This window comes from Perca flavescens, chromosome 16, assembly GCF_004354835.1.
Source record: "Perca flavescens isolate YP-PL-M2 chromosome 16, PFLA_1.0, whole genome shotgun sequence".
NCBI lineage: Eukaryota > Metazoa > Chordata > Actinopteri > Perciformes > Percidae > Perca > Perca flavescens.
The window spans coordinates 8,170,605-8,187,232 of NC_041346.1; the positions used below are offsets into that span (position 1 = coordinate 8,170,605).

Genomic DNA, 16,628 nt, shown 5'->3' on the forward strand with positions numbered 1-16,628 from the left:
AAAATCTGAGCGGTCAATATGACAGTATGGCCAAAATAGGTAAAAGTGATTGGATTTTCTTTGCCTTTTGTGTAATGTACAGTATATAAAAACTATTTTAAATGAAAATCCAGACTATTTTAGTTAAAGTCAGGTACCAGCAGGATTGTATTTTTTTTATTTAGCAAAGTTATTACACATAAATTTCAAAACGGTCAAAATCACCGTCCTGGCCGTTCTAGTGTAACCCAGCCTTGGAGTTTTTTTTTCCAAAAGCCAAGAAAAATCAAATGCACACTGAAAGGCTGCCAACTTTGCCACTGAGGCAAATATGCAATTAGTTTCATTATGAATGGTTTCATACTTTGCCTACTTTTGAGTTTTGGTTTCCCTATGAAGAATTTCTTGTAAAATTCATTTTGTAGACCTACAGTTCCTCAAAAATACAGTTCAATCAAAACGAAATCAAAATATGCCTAATTGTGTGTGAATAAATATATTTGTTTGTGTTGCAGCAAAGTGTCAGTTCTGTTTAATACGTAAAACATTTGCTGGCAAGGCGCGGGGGGGTCCGACAGATCTGCCCCCACTGCTAAAAAAAATCCTAGAGGAAACACTGGGGGGTGATTGGGGTCTCTGATAATCCTTGGCCTTCTTCCTGCATCACCCGGTGTAGAGGTCCTCCATGGATGTGCTGTGTAGTTTTCACCACCCTGACATAACTTGTCAGAGCAAGCATGAAAGCTAAATGATACAGCTTTCTCACTGATATCATTATCTCAATAGATGTTATAATTTGCATGTATTTATCATCAGCCCTAATCAGATATTAGCAACTATTCAATCTGAGAACTGGAGTTATATGCTTAACTTTTTTTGTCTGGACTGTATTGTATTCGTTTTGGGACACAGCTATATATATTTGCGTGTCATTTGCATACATGTGATGTGAAACCTTTTGAAAAGTTTTGAGCTAATGGGAACACGTAAAGATTAAATAACAGATGTCCGAGAATCAATCCTTGCGGAACTCCACATGTGAAATGCTTTGATGTACAGATACCAATTGATACAAATAGTCACTGTCTTGAAGGTAGGACTTCAACCAATTCAGGACTATGTTCGAGAGATCTGTTTAGATGCTTTAAAAGTTAAATATGGTCAAAATACTACTTTAAACTTTATATGTTTTTTTTAATAAATAGAAATGCATAGTATCGTGCTACTTAATAATGTTTTAGGTGTCATACAATTGAAGTAGTCCACCTACATTCAATTGATTTTCAGTTGAATGAGTAAGTAAATACATTTAAATACCAGAACATTGCTGTTTTGTTATAGTATATATGTATTGTGTCAATAACTATCCCAGATGATGAGGCTTTAACAGTAAAGTATCAGTACTTTGTTCTACTAGAGGACTTCAGAAGGACTATGATGTCTGTAAAAATGTGTTTAATTCCCAGGTTACTAGAAGTAGGAAGTATTAAGAAAAATTATACTTCCATGTGTACGCCAATCTTGACATGCCGACTCACTGACTCATATTATGTTGCAAAAAACTATGTCTCTACCATCACACACATTACCACACTCACAGAGATAGACCATTAAGACGTTGTATGTATATATAATTATAAGGATATGGATCAAGCATGACATTTTTAAAATGGTGGTGGAGTTTGAACCCTGACTGGTCTTGAGTCCGGGGTGGTGTTGCTGGCTTGTGGCCTTGTGACGGAGATTAGGGCAGATTTAGATCACTGACTGTAGAGTAGATGGAGTCAGGTACAATACGTTAAGAGCAGTCAGCTGATGGCCTCGGGGAGGACATGGACAAACATGCTGTATATATATATATATAAACATGCTGTATATAACATGCTGTATATATATATATATATATATATATATATATATATATATATATATATATATATATATATATATATATATATATATATATATATATATGTATATATATGTATATGTATATATATATATATATATATATATATATATATATATATATATATATGTATATATATATATATATATATATATATATATATATATATATATATATATATATATATATATATATATATATATATATATATATATATATATATGTATGTATATATATATATATATATATATATATATATATATATATATATATATATATATATATATATATATATATATATATATATATATATATATGTATGTATGTATGTATATATGTATGTATATATATATATATATATATATATATATATATATATATATATATATATATATATATATATATATATATATATATATATATATATATATGTATGTATATGTATGTATATATATATATATATATATATATATATATATGTATATGTATATATATATGTATATATGTATGTGTATATATGTATATGTGTGTGTGTATTGGCTGTTGTCTCCATGGCAACCCAGGAGACAAACTAATACCATTTTGAGTATGCAATACCTACGTGTGGCCAGACTACGTGGTTTTACGGTCATTTTAAAACTGTATGCATGAGATTTGTGAGTGCCAAAGGAGAGGTTAAGACTGCACTACAAAATGAAATCCTATAAAATGAAGGGCGAACTGAAGGAATTTCTTTTGTTTACATAAGATGCATGACAAAAGTTGACATCAATTTCAAAGTACCAATAAACAGAAGAAAAGAAGAAACCTACACATGAAATATAAACGATAATCAAGAAGGTATCATCAGATTTAGGAAAAAACTACAAAATAGAATTGAATTCCCTTTTGAATGTTACAACAGCAGCTTAAATTATATTCTGTGAATGTTATTGTAGCAGGAACTTCTCAGAGAACCTGTCCCATTATTTTCTAAATGGGTGAGATGTCTCCTTTGAGAATAAATGCCAGTCAGCGTGCCCACTGACAGCTAAAACCACTGAAGTCTCTGGTGGCAGAGTTGCCATTCATGTTGGATTACACGTTGCAGCAAAGTGCGAGGGCCCGTCTTACCCCACGGATCCATGTTCGCAGACCACTGAAGCGTTGCCAAACAGACATGTCTTACAGCGAACTCTGAGACGATCAGTCACAGGCCCTGGGCTCCTGCAAGGCTACCACCTGTCCCACTTAGAGGACGCGTCAAGTACAGTACATGCAGTCACAGACTCGCCTGAATAAACTGCAGCTGGTTCTCAAAGAACCTCAATTAAAAGCTCTTTTGAATAAGTGATGAGGTAGTTGTTTGGCGTTGAGCTAAACTGGCATTACCGCAGTGTGAGCAAAGGGCTGAGACACGCATTATAGATGGTTTGATTACAAAGCAATAAGGAAGTACTGTAATAACCTGTTAATGTTTACTGTGCTCGTAAAATGCAGAGGCGTGATGTCAGTATTATGTTAGAAGCTGTGCTTTGGAAGACATCGGATACTTTTAAATCTTGGCTGAAGCCTGTAAAGTTTGGCCTCTCTACTTTTTCCATTCATTTTTTAAAAAAAAGTTTTTTATTAATAATAATGATGCATTTTATTAAAGCATTTAAAGATGGATTTTTTTTTTCTCATTATAATGCCCCTAAATACCAAAACATGGAGATGAGAGGGCATTGTGGGATTTACTGGAGGATAAGTGTAGTGAAAACAGTAGTTCCTATCAGAAAATGACCGTACCTTATTGTCTCCTTTCCTTTTTTTTCGAGCCAGCTACATTTAAAAGAAAAAATCAAATATTCGCTCCAAATCATTAACAAGCACCGGCCCAAATTTTGTTTGGCTGGTCTTATTTTCTTTCTCATGTTGCCAGTGAAGTGAAAAAAAAAAAAAACATGGAGGCAGGGGAAATCTGTGTCACCATGTGTCAACAATATAAGTGAATAAAAAATGATGTAATTTACCCATTGGTATGATTAGTTTTTTTGTATAAATAAATCAATAAAAAAAAAGAATTGCCAAATCAAAGCAGTTCAATAACCTGTTTAGTATAATAGAGAATTGCTTATTGTCATTGTTCTGTCTCTGTGTGTCTTCTGCAGCTTAAGATCTCATTCAACGAGTCAAGTCTCCACAGTACGTACGAGTATCCATCAGAAAGCAGTGCGTGGGACAGCGGGGACGAGGACGAGGACGAGAAACTGGACGAAAAGCTGGCGGACGAACAGCCGAGCATGGTGGGACGCATCCACATCCCCCGACCCAGTTTCACCAGCTCGCCCACGCACACGACCAACAGTAACGGTGAGGAGTTAACGCGGTTAATTTGATGCTTTTGTGGTGCTAGTGCAGGTTAGATGTCCAGTTTTAACTCCTATAGCAGCATTGAAATGCCTGTCTTTTGACCAACATGTTGGTCTAGACTTCTCAACAGCTATCGCTATAAGAAAAATCCTGCAGATATTCATTTTCCTCAGAGGATGAACCCTTTCCATTTTGGACACCCCCACCTGCTTTTCCTCTTTAGATGGTATATAAATACAAATCGTGTTATTAGGTGTATTTATGTGTCACTTGTGTAAAATCGAATAGGTCACTCGCAGTTCTTTGAAGGATGATGTGAAGATCTACTTTTCACTCTGCATTGTAGCACTTACCATGATGTGTCAATCTTTATTCCGAATGCAGATATACAAACAAACAAACAAACAAGGCACTTTTACAAATCCACTTCAAAAATAGAGCTTTTGCCTCGCGTCGAGCATATAAACAAAACCTAGGAGCTTATACGTAACGTAACGAATCGACATGCGACTAAAAAAGTTAGCGAGGCAGTGGAAACTTAATTTTGGTGGAAATGACACCACTCCTAGATTGTTTGTTTGATGGAAGAAATGTAGGCAAGATCTTGGAAGAAGGGAACAGAGATAAGACAGGACTATCTGAATGTATTATTTTATTTCTAATCAGTTTACAAATAGCAAACCATCCCATAATTAACAGCTGTCTTGGATAGCTGTTAACGTGTAGAGGAACTCGAGGGGGTAAGCCAGCCTCCGCAAAGCGTACCTCCTATGGAGCCATTTTGATGCTAACAAGCACTCACCCGCAGTTAGCATTCCATTGACTCCCATTCATTTTGGCGTCACTTTGACAGCGAATAACTTTACATCTGAAGCGTTTAAAGACTCTATTTGTCCATTGTTCATTTCTAAAGAAACACGACAATGTATAAAAGGCTCCATTACCTTGTATCTCACGTTATGGCTCCGTAGCAGACGTTTTTGTAAAAATAGGCTAGCGATTGTCATAACCACGCGACGCGACTTACTGTCACGTAGTAGACAAATTACCGTACAGTACAGGAGAAGCTCGCAGGCAGTTTCAACTCATGTTAGCTTTTTACGTTTAATTACTAATGTTAACTAGCATTTTAGTTAGTAATAATTAGCCTGTGCCTGTTATCTCCTTACATATACCTACGCTGTCCAGTCTCTGCAAGATTGGGAATGATTGAGATTTCTCTTGGCACAGCTACCAGAACACTTCCAACTTTCAGACAGGTTGCTCACGTCACATCTACGTCGGCAAGTTAGTTGGAGGCTGCACAGTAACGCTCGGCCATCACCGGAAAAGTGCTTCTAATATCCTTCACTGGTCTCCGTGGTACAGTACGGCGTCGCTGTGTCCATTTCTTTAGCTGTCTATGGGGGAACTAAGCCCATTTTCTAAATTCTTATGCGTTATTCCTATGGTCTAAGACAGTCCAACAAATACAAGTAAACATTAACAACTCTCAAATTCAAAGTGTAAAGTCTGGAACCGCTCCATAGACAATGAATTGGTAAAGCTGTTGTAGATGACACTGAGAGCACCCCAGGGGGAATGTTCTGGGTATATGGGTCCATTTTCGGTTTCAGAGCTGAGGACACTCATCTGGGTATAAAAAAAAAAAAAGAAAACAAAATCAGTGCCTTGATGACATCACAAGTGTGAGACTTACTTCTCTGGTTCCCGGCTTTAAGAGAGAGTAGATCATGTTCACAAACGTTGACCGGAATTTTCCTAGGCCGCTGCAATAACATGTTGGAATTGTTAATTCAGCTGGTGTTCCCCTTTTAAGCTGAGGCTGAGTCACGGGGGCTTTTGAGTTGATTTTTCAGTTGCGTTCTGTGGTATTTTAAACGTCTTTATGTGTCCACCCAACCCTTTTCATTAAGACTCAGAGTTCAGCCACGGTTCCCCTTTTTCACGTTGTGTTGGACAATCATAGAAAATACCCTTCTTAAAGCTGATGGGCAGTGATTGGCGTTGGACTAAATATGGAGAGCATGTGTTGTCATTTTTGAACTGTGTGGTTTTGGCTGTACAATTACATAAAACAAATATTATGTGACAAAGAATTTGGGGTTACACTTTACATATCAATGTCATAAACATTATGAACAAGTCATAAACATTTATGACATAACGCTTCTTTTAGTAAGTGTCATTCGTTTTTTGTCATGGCAAGTTCGGGTTAGGGTTAAGCCCCTGACACACCAACCTGATGGCCGACCGTCCGCAGTAAAGGCAGTCGGACTGATCAGTCGGCTCCCCGAGGGTCCAAAAAGTTCCCCGGGACACACCGAAGCGTGTTTCTGAAAACCATTTAAGCAAGAAATAGTCCGTATAGTTGCTGAATCTGTCTTCATTTCACATCGACAAAGGTCCGTTTAAAAGATTTTCGTCAGATTTTGACAGGCGTTAGTCAGGCACTCCACCAATCAGATTGGCCATTGAGCCCGACTGCCCGCCTTCCGATTCAACATGTCAGGTCGGCCCAAATGAAGGCCAAGGGCACGGAACACAACGAACAGACGCGAGTCGCTGACCTCGCCAGACTGTCCGACGTGTCAGGGCCTTTAGGGTTCATGTGTTCATGACTGTGTCATGTCACTCTTATGTAGATACCTTCAAGTAAAGCATTACCGAATTTGGGAATGTATAATTAGATAATGAGCTGTGCCGACATACATGAAGACGATCTAAATTGCTCAGAAAATGAGGGGAATAATTCAAATGAAAACCGAATGAAGAGGAGAGACATTTAATTTGAAGCTAAACAAGCTTTTTTTTTTTTTTCTTCTCATATCAGAGTTGTCTGATCAGGCCGTTGCTTCTTTATTATGTCAGCATCACGACCCTCATGTGCATGGTGCAAGAGACAGACAACATTAGGTCAGAGCCGCATATGTGTCTCTAATCTACGGCTCTGCCTCAGGTATGGTGACAGAGACCTCTACTGGACAAATCGTGAAACACATTCAAATGGAGTTTTCTGTTTCCATTTTCTCTTCATCAGCTCACTTACTACTTCAAAAAAGTAGTTTCTATTGCTAGGTTTTCCATGTTATTGAAATATGACTAAATTACTTTGCAATTTACTTTCAAAACAAAATAGTATACCAGATATAATTTTATATGGAATGAGGGTTTAATAGTGGCAACAACGCATGGAGAAAAACAAGTTACTAAGAGATGATGTCTTTTTATGGCGTTGCAGACCTTTCCAGCTACATTCCCAAGCACTCTGTGGACTTCAGCGCCTGGCAGGAGCACAAACATGACGACAGCGTTTACCAGGAGGACGCCACTTCCCAACACACACCGATGACAGAGGAAGTTATGGTGAGAGAGAGACCACTCCTCCGTTCATCAGACACACCCTTTCTGTACCAGGGCTGTGTATTGGCAAGAATCTGGCGATACATGCGGTCACGATTCAATATTTTGCAATATATTTCGATAGTGTGCGTGAGGCGATAGATTGGGATTTTTTAGAAAAACTAATATTTAAAAAAACAAAACAAAAGACAGGATGTGCATAAAAGTCAAAGAAGTTTACTTTAGGTAAACAATTCGGTACACAGAAAATCAAACTGCCAGTTTGGGATTGTGGTCCCCAGGTTCTTAGTTGTTGATGCAGCGGCTGCAGGTTTGACTCCGAACTGCGGCCCTTTGCTGCATGTCCTTTCTCTCTCTCTCTCTCTCTCTCTCTCTCTCTCTCTCTCTCTCTCTCTCTCTCTCTCTCTCTCTCTCTCTCGTCTTCAGCAAAAAAGGCCTAAAATGCCAAAAAATTGAGATTGGCAGCAGGTTCCCATCTAGTGTTTTGATTTTGGGGCGGTGGAGCAATCCTTTTCCCCTTCCATTATGGATGGATTATGGATTGTGCCTTTTTAAGTATGCAGTTTTATTTATTCAATTCAGACTAAAGGTCCTAATTTTGTAGTTTTTGTGGTGCAGGGTTATAGTATTGAGAAATGAAACAAGTAATGCCGACTGTTAGAATATGGTTTCATTTTGTAATAAAAATATTGGTCTTAATTTCCACCCTAACTAGCAGCAAAAAGGGTCTTTCAAAGTCTAAAACATTGGCTAATGAATCCTTTCAGCACTGTGTTTGTACTGAAAATAAATGAAAGACAAAAGATGACGGCAAAAAATGTCTCTATGCAGGAAAAACCCAGATATGGAATTGAAATGTCTCCTCTCTCCTCAGCTCACACCTGCAGACAGCTCCTCCCTGTCGGACTACAGCAGCGAGCCTGCCCTTTACTTCTGATCAGAGGGACCAATCAGCTGTACCGTAGCACCCCCCCCCCCCCCCCTCCCTCCGTGGGACCAGCCTGACCTGCCTCCAGCTCTACACTCCAGCCGTCTCTAAGCACATCTTCCTGCTCAGACAGGAAACACAGTATTTAGTCTTTTTTTTTTTTTTTTGGCTTATCTCCTGCCACGGAGCCCACCACCCACCCACCACCCACCTTATCTACCGCATATCACAGCAGATGAGCTTTTTTTTGCCAGGTGGTCCATTCCCAACCTTCTTCCTGACCTGCCGCAAAGAATCCAAAAGCAGCTGGACTGTGTTTGCCCTTAGCATCCTGGACAGTTGATCTGTCAGCCTCCCTCCCTCCCTCCCTCCCTCCCTCCCTCCCTCCCCTCCTCCTCTCCCTTCCCTTCCCTCACTGACAACATATCGGACAGAATCTAATCGATTGTCAAAATCTAGAGAGACGTCTGCCTTCCTTCGCCAGACTCTGGAAGAAGTTCACGTCCCGTCCCCCCCCCGTCCCTCCTGTGATTCCCTTGCTTCCGACTTCAACATTTGCTTCAGGTTTTTTTTTTTTTTTTGGGGGAGATGTTGACCAAACTCCTTTTTTTAAAAGAACAGGAAGCCGCCAGTGCCCGCGCGTAGGTAACGCCACGGTGACAGTGGTTCAGTGTTAGCATGGAAACAGTGTCTGCTTGTGTCGATCACTGGCACACTCAAACACACACAAAAAAATTGATGAAAGGGTGCCACAATTGTAGTTTCTTTGTCTTTTTTTTTTTTTTTTTTTTTTTTTACCTGCATGTTTAGATTTCTCTTTTTACTGTAAAGCTTCTGTATGCCTTTTTTTTTTTTTTTTTTCTCCGTTTGTTTTGTATGTTTCCTGGCAAACCTCTGCCTGTATTAAAGCTGCTGGATGTTCAGTAGAAGAGTGTCAACAGCAAGCAAACTTCAACACACACCTTCCCTTCTTGGTGACAAAGGGAGGGGGGGGGGGGGGAATATATGCACCCCCAGGGGGGGTCATTTCTGTCAGTCAGCAACTGATTCTGATAACCCGCTTGAAAAAGTGACCTTGGCCAATGTCTGTACGTCCGTATTGCTGGTGACAAACAAAAACTCCTCCTACTGTAGAATGTCTCTGTGTTTGCTCTATCAAGGTGGTTGTGTGTCCCGTTTTATCGAAAGCTGTCAGCTGTCGCCTTTTTGTAGTCTGGCTCCTTGTGTATTTATTCCTGCTTAAATTTGAAGTTTGCATGTCTGAGACCTGCTCATGTACAAACCCCCCCCCCTGTTTTTTGTAAAGACACATTGATTTTGCTGGTGTGGAAGGAAGTGGACGTGTTTGTTTTTTGCGTGTTGTTGTTGTTTTCCAGTCGGACCTCATGTACTTTGACATTCCACGAAGAGAAAGAAGCCGGTCCATGGAAGTAACCAAGGCAGAACAACCATTAATGATCATTCATAATGTGGCATGATTGTGTGAGAGCGAATGCAAGATTATGTGTGTTTTTTGAAAGATGTAATTTTTTTTTTTTTTTTATTAATTAAGATTGTTTTATATACAAGAATGCACCAAGTTTTCCAGATGATTTTTTTTTTTTTTAAACTCCTAATGCCAAGTGATTAAAGTGTTGCTGTAACGGCCTCACGTTCATTCATTCATTCATTCACACCTACGTTTCCACATCAAAATTATACTTTTGATACTTTAACACTTTTTTTTTGGTCTACACTTCTCAAATTAGTTGAAAACTGGACATTTGAATCATATGGTCTAAAAAGAATCAAGATTAGGAATCTGAGCCTTGCATCAAAACTCTTATGATTGTCGGCCTTGTTGGCTACAAACTGTATCCCAAGTGTATAGTTTTCCACACAGGTCCAGGTCCTCATATTTGGCCTGAAATTAACCCCACAAATCCCCCCCCCAGTCCTTTTTTAGCGTGGTTATAGTCACATTTCAGTCAGTACCAAATATCCTGCCCTAGTTTTGCAAACTGTGGTTTCGGAGTCTGAATGTATTTTTGAACTATTCCAGCAGTTTTCCACCAGTTTCATATTTGAAATCAATCTGCACATGAACGACATTGCCATAAACATTATCATCATGTACTTTTGATAAACTTTTTTTTTTTGGAACGGACAAGAACGCAGACCTTGTCAGTACCAAATATCCTGCAAGATCTGCACATATTGCCATAAACATTATCATCATGTAGTGTAAACGGAACGGACAAGAACGCAGACCTTGACGCGCACTGCGATGGGATTACACAACTCAACAGTCGACTAAAGACACTTCCATAGCATGAGGAAATGAATGGAAACCAATGGCTGCTTGAAAAAGCAAAAAAAAAAAGTGAAGTACACATGATGTAATGTAATTTAAGGAGCTAAAAGACCCAAAATACATTGCAAAGTTAAATTTGGGCCGTATAGAGCGCCAGACTCAGACCTGCTGTGGTCCAATGACATGCCTGTGGATCCATCTGTATTAAAGTGCTGCCTTCAATGTCCAAAAGCCCAAAGAGGACATCAACTCTCAGTGGGAATCTTCAGCTCTCCTGTCTGTCTGAACTGAAGGACCAAAAAGGGAGAGTAAAAACGTGGGAAATCCCCACTAACGGTGACGGCCACCAGCGGGACGTAGACCCACGCCACCTGACTTCTGACGCGTACGTGCGGCCTCACGCTGCCTACTCCTGTTGCAAAGGGAGCAGTCTGTGTTGGTCACCCTGTAGCGACTCTGTGGTAGAAGCTTCATCTTGTCCCCCCCACCCCCACCTTTACTTTTCCCACTCGTCTGTAAATCTACATTGCAGCAGATGTGCTTACTGTAAAGTTATTGTCAACGATTTGGGCTAATAATAATAAAAAAATAACAAAGTGATGTCACACTTGTACAAAAATGAAAGCTCAATAAATAGAAAACTTGAACAAATACTGTCTACGTGTCATTTCCATCATGAGAAAACACCATTTTAGCTTTTCTTGACATTTGACAGTAAGCGAGGGAGATCAGAGGTGAAAACTGGAGATAATATACGTAACATCTTAAATCTCTTGAACAAAAACCCCAACGGCCTCGTAGCACGTATTCCAAGTCTGCCCCTGTGTCTGTTTGGTCCAAACCAAAGAGTCGTGGTAGTGGTAAGAAAACACATTTATTAGAATAACAAACTCACAATAAATCAATCCAATCTATCCCGATGAGTCCAGAGTGGAGTACAAACACGGTTAAAAGTGCAGAGTCGAGGGTCGCTGTTGAGGTCGAACCCAGAGTTCAGTGACCTGTCGTTGGCGTTATTGAGCCTTTCTCCGCGGCTCTGTGGCTTTACTCAGGTTTCCTGCCTCCTGCTTCAGGACGCTCAGAAGAGACTGGGAACTCTCCAAGATCTATAGATGGGGGGGGGGGGGAAGTAGAAGAAGTAAAAAGATTACAACATATAGCTGACAGTTTTGGTTTATACTGTAAAGGTCATTTAAAAAGGAGGCCAGGCACTGTTGACTGTCTTTGTTGTTCTTTAATAAGAGCAGCTTTGGCGTGTGTGTTTGAAGTGATTAGTGAGTGTGTGTGGGGGGGGCTCGGGGGGGGTTCGGCATCAGTAAGCGGGATGTGCCTGTGGGAGATGAAGACTGCTGCAGAAGGACAACAGGATGGTGTCGTCACTGACTGGAAAAGCACATGCTGTACAGTATCAGGCTGTACAGTCAGGATATTTGGTAGCTTGTCCCAGCCTTATATCTAAATCGTATCTGCTTAGGCTGATCCAGTGGCTCCTAAAGTGGGGCCCCGAGGACCCCTCCCCCCCAGGGGTCCTTGAGCGTGTTTCAGGGGGTCCCCAGCGAAAAGGGGAATCATTTCTTGTTGTGTTCATGATATTTCAATCCAAAGTAACCCAATGACGGAACATATTATTTCGAAGATAATTGTGTTTTATTTAAATTTTTTTTTTTTATTTTCAATTTGGAACGGATGATCGGATTCAAAACCAAACTTTTTCAAACAATTCCAATAATTCGATGGAATGGTCATTTTTCATACGATTCCAAGTTGGAACCGGTTCTCGGTGCCCGCCCCCCGCCCAAAACACACACACACACACACACACACACACACACACACACACACACACACACACACACACACACACACACACACACACACACACACACACACACACACACACCTTAGTGTATGCAGCCTCGGTCTCTGCGATGGTGCGGTCGAAGGTGGCGCGGGCGGCGAGTCTTTGCGCCAGGCTCTCGTTGACGCGGCTCAGCTTCTCTGAAAGGACGCGGATGTCGTGCTGCAGCCGTTCCTTCTCCTCTTCCTCCTGCTTGATCTGGCTGTTCAGCTCCTCCCGCTTGGAGCACAGGTCCTCAATACCTGACGGAGACACACACACAAAAAAAGCTTCATCACACCGGAGCCTCGCCGGAGCAGCTGGGGCCAGCGACGGATGGCTCCATGCCTGGGTGTGAAAAATATCAGTATTTATGCACATTTCTAAATCACTCGAAGATCAAAAGAGTGCATCAGTAGTGAAACGATTAGGCAGAGTTATGGATTAGTCTGTAACAGAAAAGAACATTAAAAAAAAAGAAAAAAAAAAAGTTGGATTATTGGTTAATTGCTTTTAGTTAGGCTACCTGTCCAGGAAAAATGACAAAAATGGTCTGGTTTCAGGCGACCAGATAGCTCAGTTGGTAGAGCGGGCGCCCATATGTAGAGGTTTACTCCTCAACGCAGCGGGCCGGGGTTGGACTCAGACCTGCGGCTCTTTGCTGCATGTCATTCCCTCTCTCTCTCTCCCCTTTCATGTCTTCAGCTGTCCTGTCAATTTAAGGCCTAAAATGCCCCAAAAAATAATCTGGTTTCAGCTTCTAAAATGTGAAGATTTAATGCTTTTCTCGGTTTCATATCATTGTTGACTGAATATCTTTGAGGATTTGGACTGTTGGTCAGAGGAAAAAAAAAGCAACATGAAGACGTTACGTTGGGTTCTGGGAAATCAGGATTTAATAGGTTAAATGATTCATCCAATCACACATTAATTGATTAAGACAATTGTTAGTCGCAGCTCTAGCACAAACACAAATTATTATTTATTAGTATTACAATCTCAGGTAATTATTAAATTTGTGTTAACTTTTAACAACCTAAAGCCCAAATTCCATTTGAAACACGTACACTCACGAACATGAGGTCATATCACTTCTGAAGTCAAACTCATATTGGAAACTCTTACTGCAGTGTTTCTTTAGGATTGATTTTTTTAGCAGTGGGGGCAGGTCTGCACAAACTAGGACAACAAACTACATCAACACACCAGATGTGGAGTTAAACTGGACGGGCCCAATAACCTCTGAATAGTTATCTACTTGTTGTTAAATTGCAATGTGAGCGGCAGGATCATTTAAAAAGGCATTCGCGACTACATTTTTTGTACAGCCCTATTTCGGATACGGTGGTGGCAGAAATTTTGCCGTGGTGGGCCGCCACTACAAAATCAACATAGAGGAAACACGGTTACTGCAAACAACACATGTGTTGTATACTGTGTTTGGGGTGCGCCTGCATTAACTGATTGGGACAAAAAAAATAAAAAAATTGTCATTGCCAAAGGGTTCTTGACTGTTGTAGAAAGAAGTGGCTGATCTTTAATGCAATATCTACATTGCCCCATTATCAGCAACCATTCATCGAATGTTCCAAAGGCACATTCTGTTTACTAATCTGATATCATTTTAAAAGGCTAACTGAGAAAACATTGGAGAACCCTTTTGCAATGATGTAAGCACGAAATGTAATCTGAAAACTGCTGCCATGGTTAAAAAAAAACAATGCAACTGATCTCAGCTGCTATTCTGTCTATAATGGAGTGGAATGGACGTTTCTAAGTGACCCCAAACTTTTGACCGCTAGTGTACAGTTTTAAACATTTGACCAGTTTTGTTTTGACCAATCATAAAAATAGAATTAAAAACACCTTTAAATTGGGTCTGGCACCCTGCCAAAAGGTCGCAGACTACAAACAGATTAACCAGCAACTGACAGGTGACAAGTGTTAACGTTACGTAAAAACACGTTGGCTGTACATTTGTTATTTTTTGGGAGGTGGGGTGGGGGAAACGACCAACACATTTGTTAAACCTACTTCAAGTTTAAAAAAAAAAAAATGATAGCCTGTTAGCCCTCAGTTGAACTAACGTGGCCTGCAATGCATGCATAGGGTTTAAGGCGGATTTCCAGGTGATAGACACAGCATAATGTGTTAAGGGTTAATCACATTGTACCAGAGTGTATCCTGTTCCGGTCGAAATAAGCTTTAGGAACAGTTGAAGGAGAACAGACAAGCCCAACATCACACAGGTGTCTGGACGTTAACGTTACTACCCCCTCCCCCTACAAAGTGAGTATGTTGGGAGCCAACGGTATCTTTAAATTAAACATATCCGGACACACAGGAAAGCGGCTTCACCTTTGCAGTTTAACGTTAGCTAGCTAACTAGCTAGACACTATTCAAAAGGGACAACGTTACTGAGCTCTGCACACCCCGTCGCGTTAACATTAATCACCGGGCATCACACCACTTTCAGTGGCTAGCTAGCTAGTACAAACACGTCATTGACAAGATAAATAAGTTAAAGTTACCTACATTTGACAAGTTCATTGTTGTAAGTCTGCAGAGCAGCAGCTTGTTGGGTCATGTTGGATTTTAGCTGACGTCCGCCTAAGTTAACTAGCTAGCTAACGTTATGAGCTTTAACCGCGGCTAGGCACCGCTTAAGATAGCGTGTTACTTGTTATCGAAATTCTTGCGGCCGGCTAACTTGTCATCTGTCTCTTTTTGTATCCAAAAACACAAGCGCCTCCCCACAGAGAAGTGATCGTACATGGCGGGTTTCCCGGACAACTGATCCACTTCTTCTTCTTCTTCTTTGGTGCCGTTCAGGGTACTATTCTAACTTCTTCTTTGGTGATGTTCTAACGTCTGCCGGCATCCGCAATGTTGCATTGCTGCCTCCATCTGGAGCTCAACCATTACTGTGTCATCTTCATATGTTATCCTTTTTATTAGTCCACAATCTCTTAAGATGTCAAACAGGCGTTTTTATTCTTTGTCTCTCCCTCCACACTCTAGGATATTTTTTTACTTCTGTCAATCCAATTTTCCTCACTTCTGTTAACTTAACTTACTCTTTCTGCCCCATATCTTCATGTCACACATCGCCTATATGTCTACCGTCTCTGCCGCTGCTCTATAACCCCGGTTGGGTGCTTCCCCGAGATGTAAGCTGTAATGTGCTGTTCGGAATGCTGTGTCCCATTCTCATTCTGGTCAGTGTAACCTGTTTCCTCCTATCAGTGGTGTAGTCTAATGTAGAGCTGGGCAATATATCAATATTATATCGATATTGTGATATGAGACTAGATATCGTCTTAGATTTTGGATATGGTAATATGACATAAGTGTTATCTTTTCCTGGTTTTAAAGGCTGCATTACAGTAAAGTGATGTCATTTTCTTAACTTAGCAGGCTGTAAGTTGTTTTATTATTTGCCTTTACCCACTTAGTCATTATATCCACATTACTGATGATTAGGCTATTTATCAAAAATCTCATTGTGTAAATATTTTGTGAAAGCACCAATAGTCAACCCTACGATATTGTTGCAGTATCGATATCGAGGTATTTGGTCAAAAATATTGTGATATTTGAGTTTCTCCATATCGTCCAGCCCTAGTCCAATGTATTGTAGTGGGTATACTGTACACACACACACACACACACACACACATATATATATATATATATACTGTATATAATTTTATTTTTCCCTGGCTCAGAATGGGCCTTTGTGGGAGGGAAGGGGGCATATCAAAGTGTGGGGTCTGGGTGTTCTCCCTCAAGGGTTATTTTGAGCGTCAACGATTTCTTTCCTGCATTCTGATACCCTTTTTTTACACCAATTTAGGGTACCTTTTATTTAGCCTATTTGAGAAGGAAAACACAGATGACATTCAAAATATATAATGGAATATAAAGCAGTAAGGGGGCTTTCACATCACTGACCTGAGTCTCTCTGCATGTTCTGAAGTGTTA

The 16,628-nt window shown here is 40.1% G+C and overlaps 3 protein-coding genes across 3 annotated transcripts in view; 2 read left to right on the plus strand and 1 right to left on the minus strand.

The window, feature by feature from the left end:
• tprn (taperin) overlaps positions 1-8,608 on the plus strand; it is a 32,383-nt gene extending 23,775 nt beyond the window's left edge. Inside the window, exons 2-4 of the mRNA XM_028602225.1 lie at positions 4,021-4,222; positions 7,464-7,588; positions 8,460-8,608. Of these exons, the coding sequence (XP_028458026.1) occupies positions 4,021-4,222; positions 7,464-7,588; positions 8,460-8,522 (390 nt within the window). The 3' untranslated portion in view covers positions 8,523-8,608. The remainder of the gene's footprint in view (positions 1-4,020; positions 4,223-7,463; positions 7,589-8,459) is intronic.
• Positions 8,609-11,661: 3,053 nt separating this feature from the next.
• On the minus strand, positions 11,662-15,560 carry ssna1 (Sjogren syndrome nuclear autoantigen 1). Its single transcript, XM_028601279.1, has 3 exons — positions 15,180-15,560; positions 12,707-12,906; positions 11,662-11,912 (listed from the first exon to the last, which is right to left on the minus strand). The coding sequence occupies exons 1-3, from the start codon at positions 15,229-15,231 to the stop codon at positions 11,820-11,822; spliced, it is 345 nt and encodes a 114-aa protein (XP_028457080.1). The 5' UTR covers positions 15,232-15,560; the 3' UTR covers positions 11,662-11,819.
• Positions 14,791-16,628, plus strand: part of ehmt1b (euchromatic histone-lysine N-methyltransferase 1b) — a 48,239-nt gene continuing 46,401 nt past the window's right edge. Inside the window, exon 1 of the mRNA XM_028601278.1 lies at positions 14,791-14,932. The gene's annotated coding sequence lies outside the window, so the exon portion shown is untranslated. The remainder of the gene's footprint in view (positions 14,933-16,628) is intronic.

Coding starts and splice junctions, on each gene's coding strand:
- ssna1 (XM_028601279.1), bottom strand. CDS start 15,231: ATGACCCAACAAGCTGCTGCTCTGCAGACTTACAACAATGAACTTGTC. Junction 12,907..15,179: donor CAACAATGAACTTGTCAAAT/GTAGGTAACTTT, acceptor TGTCTCCGTCAG/GTATTGAGGACCTGTGCTCC. Junction 11,913..12,706: donor CCGAGGCTGCATACACTAAG/GTGTGTGTGTGT, acceptor CCCCATCTATAG/ATCTTGGAGAGTTCCCAGTC.